This window comes from Centroberyx gerrardi, chromosome 14 (assembly GCF_048128805.1).
Source record: "Centroberyx gerrardi isolate f3 chromosome 14, fCenGer3.hap1.cur.20231027, whole genome shotgun sequence".
In the NCBI taxonomy this organism is placed as follows: Eukaryota; Metazoa; Chordata; class Actinopteri; order Beryciformes; family Berycidae; genus Centroberyx; species Centroberyx gerrardi.
The window spans coordinates 9,965,899-9,975,410 of NC_136010.1; the positions used below are offsets into that span (position 1 = coordinate 9,965,899).

At 42.3% G+C, this 9,512-nt stretch overlaps 1 protein-coding gene across 2 annotated transcripts; it reads right to left on the reverse strand.

Annotated features, from left to right (window-relative positions):
• Positions 1 to 852: 852 nt before the first annotated feature.
• Positions 853 to 5,214, reverse strand: gpr157 (G protein-coupled receptor 157). Of its 2 annotated transcripts, none has more exons than XM_071908805.2 (4): positions 4,590 to 5,214; positions 3,089 to 3,302; positions 2,638 to 2,832; positions 853 to 1,942 (listed from the first exon to the last, which is right to left on the reverse strand). In XM_071908805.2, exons 1-4 carry the CDS (start codon positions 4,964 to 4,966, stop codon positions 1,745 to 1,747), a joined length of 984 nt encoding a protein of 327 aa, XP_071764906.1. In that variant the 5' UTR covers positions 4,967 to 5,214; the 3' UTR covers positions 853 to 1,744. The 2 variants fall into 2 exon arrangements, with proteins under 2 accessions (XP_071764906.1, XP_071764905.1); XM_071908804.2 differs by having other exon boundaries at positions 853 to 1,963.
• Positions 5,215 to 9,512: the final 4,298 nt, after the last annotated feature.

Here is a 9,512-nt window from a genome sequence, read left to right on the forward strand (position 1 = left end):
TGTCCTCATATGATGCAGTGTAGTTGCAGTGTAATGAAAAGTCTAATAGCCAAATTTCTTTGTGAAATCTCAAGCCTAGCATTTAGTCTGACCTGAGAAAAGGGTTATTTCAACAATGTCATATGGTCATACATGGCCTAATTAAAACAGAGACCATAAAAGATCCATAAATCCACTTACCATGCCTCCACAAAGGGACTTCTAAAATCAGCACTTGACCTCTGAGAGGGTCGAGTAAACAATAATCACTTGTGGATGAAAGAAAATTGACCATGCAACGCAGCACAGTGGAATTTCCCCCTTTCTCTCCTGGCCCCCATGCTAATGAATCTTATTGATTGTAGCTCATCATCTCCGAGACAGGCTCATTAAGATTCATTGGACCTTGAGACGAGATTGTAAAGACTTGAGGGAGCTGTGAAAGACCGTGTGGCAGCATTGTGATACATGTGAGGTCCCGGGACCCCGTGGTCAGAGGGGTTCAGTGAGTTCATCCTCCTCATTGGAATGTATTCTGCCGGGTCTGTGGCCTGTAGCTAAGTCGGGTGAACGGGAGCCAACAACAGGAGGAGGTCAAAGGAGAAGTGAGGCTCGCTCAAAAAGCCTCGAGTTTCAAGGAAGGTGGACGCATGTGATGACACGTCACGCATCCTGACCACAATGACAGCAAATGATGGCGAGTTTATTTTGGTGTCAAGTGGAAAGCTGATGGGCTTTTGCAACTGCTGCATGAAAAAAGTTGCAACTCTGTGGTTATGCAAGAATCGATAGGTTTTGAGAGAAGTCTTGAAGAAAAACTATAAAGGGAATCAATACCTGATGTAAGCCTCATAGCATGATTGAATTTTCTGTTTTAATTTAACTCCATGTATTTATTTGAGTGAATTGAACACTGTGTTACAGCAATCTGTGTAGCTGCAAACCATGCACAGTAGTGCCCACATCATCATTTCATTTATTATATTTCAACTGATCAGTGGTCGTGTGTATAAAAGTTTCTTGCACAAAAAATTCTAGCATACAGCCAAACCAAAACCAAGTTAAGAAATATAGAAAAGAACGTTATTTTGATGTCAAAGTCAGCAGATTTCTCCAACTTCCTGTGAAATGTTAAACATTCAAACTAATTCATATCACTACCCATGGTATGAATGCTATATACTGTATGTATCCAGTGGTTCATCACCAGCATTTTCTTTCAAACAATCAAATTTAGGTTTAAGTTTTTATAAATAGAACACAGTTATCAACAGAACACTGAGCAGGAGTAAAAAATACTGAACTAACACTCACTTCACAACGATCACCTCAGAATGTAAATTAATACATACAGTACATGATAAATAAAGTTTCTAAACTGTAAAACAAGGAGTGTAATGTTTTTCAAAAATGCAAACATAAAAAGATATGGACAAAGAACACAGAACAATTTCCAGTGCAAACACACTTTAAAGCGGTTTCACTTGCATCTATGAAAAAACTAGCACACAATATGCATGTACAGTACATTCAATGTGCAACATTTCAAACGCTTAACCAAACGCTGGTGGACGGTCAAGCAGCGGGTGCTCAATCATCCTCATCACCCAAAGTGCATGTGTGTGACTCGTCCTGTGAGACGATGTGCATGCACCTGCAGAATCTCCCACCCTCTTTGCAGGCACTTGCTGTAATGAGGCTGGTGCGAAGGGGAGACTATCCTCCGCTCTCTACATGTCGACCTTCTCGTCCCCGGCATCCAGGATCATCTATCGGCCCAGGCTCGGCTGCTGCTGTCCTCTCTCTGGGCGGGGGCGTCCCCTCCCAGCAGCGGCCTGTGAGCGGGGTCCTGTGAGTGTGGCGCCTCCGCTCGGCACTTGGAGCAGCAGCAGCAGAGCGCGGCGCAGAGCCGTGTGCGGATGGGCTGGGTGAACAGGACGAACATGATGCAGTTGGCTGCTCCCTGTAACGTGTTGCCAATACCCTGGTGGGTCAGACGAAAAGCACACAGTGTTTGTTTTGGGTGTATTTAACAGTAATCATTAAGGGGAGTGTAGCAACTGAATGTAGTAAGTGCCAGATAATCTAATAACTTGTGAAAATGTTGTTTAAATGGGTTGAAAAGGTAATAAAATCTGTGTGTAATTAATTGCTGGATAATGTGATAACATCACATTATTACATCAGCTGGTGATTGTTACTTTATTAGGGGTGTAACAATTTTAATTGATGATTGACTAATAATTAATAATTAAATAACTTATTTTCTTCTTATTATGAGTCATTTCATTATTACATTTTCAGTTGAAAATATGTCACACTCCTTATGAAGTAATAATCGCCGTTAACAGTGTTAACAGTGTATTATTACATTATCCATCAATTTATTGCATTAACAGGTTTGATTTCTGCCCATTTAGAGGGACATATTATAACATTTTGACAAATTCTTACATTATCTGTCACTTATTACATTATGATGTTGATTCACTGTGATTACAGTATGCAATCACACAATCACAAGTTCATACACACACACATACACGGCCCATAGGATGAGGCAGCATTTACACGAGAGGTAAATTATGGATTATAGGGGATTAGCATACATCCTCTACATTGGACACCCTGGATCAAGAACACTTTATCTAGACTCACATGTAAAGTGACCAGCACCGGGTTCTGCCTGGCGGGGGAGCCGGCTAGCAGCAGTATGAAGCGCACTGTGCTCCAAATGCGCAGGACAATGAAGATGATGGGAATGAGGGTCAGCTTCCTATCAGCCATGGAAGAGAAGGAGTGGGACGGAGGGCTGCTGGCCAAGATGGGACGGTACTCAGACAGGGCCGCATGCTGCGTCAGACACAAAACATGGGTTAGACTTATAGTAAACTGGTAAAAATCATTTCAAGACATTGTGGGATGGACAGAATTTAAACTGAATTCAAGTTCAGATAATCTTGTATCTCAAAAAAGTGTTTATTTTGGGAAATGTGAAAAATCGCTCATTCTCCCATTGATGCCCCTGCAATGAAGCCATAATATGATTTTGCAATAGTTGTCATAAGCACTAGTAACATGAAATGTATTCAGTGTTTTTGATCCTCACTGCTTTATGGATGTGCCTCTTGATGAGGATGTAGAGGACAGGGAGGGTGAGGTAAGCCAGGAACTCCCAGATCTTTCCAGTGAGCAGCATCCACAGCACGCGGTCCGGAGCGTGGATCCTGACCCAGCACCAGCCCACGGACACCTCCGACGCATCGTAGCCGATCTTATTCATGCACAGGGCGGCAACTGTAATGGCTAGAGGAACGCCCCAGCTAGGCCACAGAATTTTAACCACGTGTTAGAGTACTAAAAAACAACTTCCAACCTTGACTTCTGACTTCCTCAAAAGTCAACTTGTCATCTTATAAACAGCTCCACCAAGGCAACATGTTTGGTAGACTCAACGTTTACATATATTGCAAAGATCATCATGTGATGTTAATCATGAGCAGCTTATGTGTTGCATAAGGCACACTGCCAACTCATATCAGTTGTGTTGCTTTACCTCTGTACATCATAAGACCACAGAATGGTTTCAGCACTTTGAGAAGGATCTTGTCATTTTAACCATTACCTCTTTTCTCAAAGCGCACTCTTTGACTTTTGACTATTCATGGCAAATTGCCACGAGATCATTATAAATACCATCATGCTCAAGTCCTAGTTGTGTGTTATGTATACAAGCTTCGATGAATGGCTCTGTTGTGTGAGCTTCAGTTCAACGGGGAATTCACAAAAGCAAAATTAGAATGGACACTACAGACACTGTGATGAGGCGTACACAAGGGGAAGAATTTCTTTGCATCCAAAAATAGAGCAATTACAGCGCTGAAACACAGCAAGACACCTTCCACATAACCTTTTCATAATCATCATGAACAGCTCGTTTATGTGTAACTGACACAAAGGATGACATACAGTATATGCCGATTGAGAGTATTCGAAGTAAAAATCTAGCCTAAAATACTGGTTCTCAAACATTTGAATGTCAAGAACTCTTAAAGTTATTAGACCATGGACCTCTATTTAATGAGGTTTTGTCCCAAGGAACACCATCTGAGAAGATTTTCATAATTATGTGGAAGTGGATAACTGTCTGTATTGTAGGTGGGGTGATAACTGAAATCTATGATAAAAAAAAAAAAAAAAACAGGCATCCTTACACACTGTCATTGTGCTAACTTCTAGTGAGTGAAATAACAGTGAAATTAAATTAAACTATTTCCCATTTAGCTTTAAACCCTGTAAATGACACAGGGTTTTGGGAACCATTGCTCCAGAAAGGTTTTGTTGATACCAAGTAAAGGCTCTTTTATAAAAGGTGGAGGCAGCCAACATCAGGTAAATATCCCATGATGCCTCGGGGCTCTAACTGGCACAACTGGTTAAGCTGCGTTCCACTGCAGTTGTAAACACCATCCGAAGTGATTTAATTTGACTCCTCGACCTACAAAAATTCACTTCTTCATGGCTCGTATTATTTATTGAAGCAGCATAGCGAAATAAATCCCCGAAAAGACAAAAAAAAAAAAAAAAAAAAGTGCAGCGCATGCATTTACCTGACAATGTGGAAAAACAACACCAAGCTGTCAGCAAGTCTTTGGTTAGTCCTCACGATGAAAACGTACAGGTAAACGGCGATGGCCACCGTCCAGAAAAAAGAGCTTGTGTTGGCGAAAGTGGATATTGCTCCTTGAGCGACGCAGTCCACCGAGTCTGTGTCAAAAACTCTCCAAACTCCATACGCGTAAGAGACCGCGGACAGCCAGTCAGAAAGCGAGAGATAGACCAGAAGTTTTCGCGGAGTTGTCCTCAAATCCGACCAGGCGATGTAGGTGCAGATAATCAGCGAAGACCCCAGAAACGACAGAGCGCATGAAATCAAAACAACGACCTGTTCAGAAAGGTACACAACAGTGTGATTCCCGCTTGCCATTACATATATTAGATTAGACACTGCGCGTTCACCTCGTTACTGTTAGTTTCTTACATGCAACAATGTTTCCGAACAGTCTTCCGGACGACCAGACTATTCCATGTCCTTCTGTTATTTTGGACACAACCAACTTCTCTCCGCATTATTTTCCCTTCAGGTCAGGCGACATTAAAAACAGATTGTCGAGTCGAGCCATATGACTTTACAAAGTTGGTCCGCAAGTGCTTTCTACGGATTGGCAGACCAGACAAAACTTTCTCCCCGTGTTTAACCCCTCCCTGTCTGTGGTCGGTGAGCCAAGCGGAACCCAAAGAAAGAACTCAGAGTCAGCTGGTACAGCAGGCAGACTCACTATTGTCTATTTTTGGCCCTGGTGATCTTTACTGGTTGAGCACCTAAGAGGTTTAAGACCCGAGTGAATGTATGTCACATTATAACACACAAGCAGATGATTTAAAGGGATTAAATCATTTGTCCCAGGCTGGATTATTGATCCTGTTATGCCACTTATTCCTTCACAAAAATACACAACATATGAAACATGTGGCACTTAGTAAGGTTATTTAACATTAAACCATACAAAATATAATAACTAATATAAGACTAAATGTCTCCAAGTGTCATTAAACCGTCTAATGTCACAAGAGAGTAACAAACTGGCCCACTCTATATTGGTAACTAGTGAAAAATATGCAAACATTAGATTTCTCTTAATCAGTATGTAAATCTAGCACATATTCAATTTCAATTCAGTGCATTTCAGAGTAACACACTGCTTTGTCCACCCTACACAGAAGCTTTCCCCTGCGCAGTAAATCCATCGATTCACAGCCAGACTGCAAAGCTCAGGTCTGTCTTGACATTTTGAAAAATGAGGGAATTTGATCATAAACAAATATATTACACAAATTTTACTAAATTTCACCCTTTTCCCTTGAAGGTAATGCAATTTGGGTCTTGTCAAACATTTCATTGCTTGACCTCCATTATAAAATAAACTTCTGTGACATTTCCAAGTAATCAATAGTATCTGCTGCGCCTTGTGTCGAGCAGTCATTCATTTTTTGGTGGCCTTGTATCTGTGGCGTGACAAACAGTGCTTCAGGACTCGAGAGATTTAAAAGCGTGTTTTAAACCGTTGACCTTGTGTGAGAGCAGGATTTTACTGCTCTTGTGCTGCTGCACCCGAGTAGAACTGCGACCCCTTTTTGTGTTTGCAGCAATGCAGTGGCATGGTGCCTTACAAAGGACTGCAGTGTTTCATTTTCCTTCAGTCTGCAGTAAGCACATCTGCATCATCATCATTATCACCCAAGACCCAAAATCAATGTTACAGTACACTTAAGTTCCTGTCCAGTGTCCGTCATAAATCAACTTCAGATTCTGTAGGCGACAGCTGCTCTTGGAGCCTCTGATTACTAAGCCTGTCTTCAGTATCAACAGCAGACCGTATACGCAACTGAGCCTGTGCTAGCTTTGTGTGTTTGTGAAAACCTTACAGTCTAAATTAATGTGTCAGGTCCTCTCTGGCCCACCTGCACTAATTAGGCCTATTGCCTAGGCACGGCAAGGGCAGTTTTTCAAGGACTTCAAGTGCTTTTATACAACTCAAGTTATCCACATAATTACAAATAGAATGTGCAATGTGGGGACGAACAAAAGAAAATAAATGAATAATCTGTCCATGACTTTTATTTCCTTCTCTTTTTTTTTTTACAATTATAATTTTTGACATGAAGAAATTATGATTGAAGAGACAGCAGGTGATAAATTATGAATCTAAAAGTATAATTAACAACACATGACTACTATAATTAACATGTTAGCAACCACACAACTGCTTACAATTCATGACACAAAAATACATTTGAAATCGATTTAAACAGAAATGAATGTCTACAGTACATGCATTTGTAATATAATTGATAAATAATTCACCACAAGTCACGGTGAAATGGCTATTTTGGCAAACCATGTTTTCTAAATGAAAGGGAACGTCGGCTATCTGAATGGAAAAACAGTTTGAACATGGTGTTACAAATTGCTGCAGTGTTGGATGCACAAAAGCTCAAGTGTGCTTTCGGTCACAAGATGGCAGCAGAGCATCACAGAAGTATAACACATATTGTAGAAGTTTGATCCCATTGTGAATATTGTAGAAGCTGTAAACAAAACGCCACGCTCACAGTATCTTCACTTAACTCCCTATCAGTTCCTCAGCTCTTATTAATCTGATCGGCGTTCATTTCTACTGCGTCAGCACACGTGAAAACAATGCAGGCGTCCCATGTGCGTTACAATGCTAATACAGTATGCATTTCTTTCCCCTCTCTCTCCACCTTCTCTCAGTGTTTTCTTCCTCTGATGGGTGTGATCCCGGGGCCTCTTAGTGCGAAGAGTTTCTGCGGCAGTATACTTGCTGATTGCTTCGTTCTCACTCCTCACAACAACCAGCTAAGACACTGCCAGAGAAACACCCACAACAGGCGCGTCCAGCCGGCTTCCTCCGCCCGCAATATCCTCACTGGTGTCTCCGCCACGCTTTTCCACCTGTGAGTCTGGCACTATGGATGTTCACACTTTCACGGCCAGCTTTGTGGTTGTTGTTGGAAGGCCGCGGCCTCGTTAAAAGACCCAGGTGGCGGCGCGGTCCTGTGCCAACGGCCCGGAAACTCTGAAAGAGAAGTGGGAGATAATGGCTGAATAACAGGGAATCCACTGGGTAGTAGTTAATGGAATAAACCTAACATGGCTAGATAAAATTCTACGCTACAATGAAACACTTTCTGGATGGATCCACCTCCTGAGTCTTTTCTTGAGGAATCTTAAATTAAGAATTACAGAGGTCTAAGAATCGCGTCCTCTCCTGCCCACCTGAGTTTTATATAACCGTGATGCATAGATGAGTCTACAATCTGTTGCCCAAAGTGACCCAAAGCGTGTTCCCAAAGAGATTGTTGGGAGTCTGGCCTCTTGTGCAGCATCACTTTAAGTGCACACAACTTGGGCAAACACAAACACCCCCGAACTAAGAATAGACTTGCCATGACTCATGATTTTGCAACAAAAAGCTCGGTTTGATTTAGCTCTCATTTATCTGTGTGTGTGTGTGTGTGTGTATGTGTGTGTGTGTGTGTATGTGTGTGTGTGTGTGCGCGTGTGTCTGATTCACAGGAGCGCCATATATGCAAGTGTCTGTGTGTGTGCAAGTACATGAGGGACAGAAGCTGAATCCCTCATGCTATCAGTTGCTCTCCCTCACTGCAGTGCTATTTTGGGCCGGCTGACCATTCCATACTGTCCTCTCCCTGTGGAATATGCTTTGCTGACAGGACAACATGGATACTAGAGAGCCTTCTGCCATCACTAGAGGGGAGAGAGAGAGCATTATGAAGGAGATGCAGGTCGCGTAGTATACCGGACTGTAGAATCCTAGAGAGATGCGTGGAAAGTATATGATGAATGTGCGCTATCTAGTGAATCATTGCCGTTCGAATCCGCAGCTGGGCCGTGCGTATTAGTCGCTCCATGTCAGTTTTTGATGACTGGTGTGTTTTTTTTTATGATGAATGCTAGTTTTATAACTGGAGATGCTGTCATTTCCCATGCAAAGGGACTGGTCGGGGCAAACAGAAAACAATTTAGATCCTCTTTAGAAAAACATCTGTACTGCTCTGATGCATCAATGTTCTTTGGAATAGCATCGCAACACACACACGCTCGCTATTAACACACAGTATCTCTCTGTCTACCCCGCTCTTACATACACACACTCACACGCACGCACACACACACACACACACAAGTGATGTCCACACACAAACACAGGGACACCTCGTGACCTGCTTTCTGCAGCAGTTGCTAAATGGCTGCGTCCGTGTCCGTGTGTCTTTGTGGTGAGCCAGACGCTGGCTGCAATGAGCACATGATGACAGGAATTCCTTCCTGCTCACGGCTTGATGTAATCCCTAATACAGGATTGAAGAATGCCGGTGAAAACAACACCCTGCTTGCTAACTGAATGCCTGGCTGCCTGACTGCTTTACACAGCACATAGAGCAGCAGCAGCAGTAGCGAGCCTCCACTCACAAAGCCGAGGCAAACACACTCCAATAATACAGTTTCAGGCCAGAGGTTGGGTTAGGCTGGGTGTGATTTTTGAGGGTTATATTGTATTAATTCTTTTAGTATGGGCCAGAGCAGAATATCTTGAATTACTGGAAGGTACTGCAAACTGGTTTTCAGGTTTGACATGTAAAATCTAATAGTAGATACACCGTAGGTTAGGATATTTCCTAATGGTGGGTACATGACAGTATTGGTTGAGGTTACAGATGTCAATGTGGAAAATGGGTAGTGCTATATTTGTCTTTCTCAAATCTTTACACATGTAACTTGTAAATGGTGTGGGCTAGTACTCATGAGATTGTAAGAGTGGGCAGATGAGCAGGATATAGGCCCTAATTTGGATTTAGAGCTGGAGAGATAGCAAACAAGACGAAACAACATTATAGTTAGTTGATGGCATTGAGTCGGGATTTGTTGT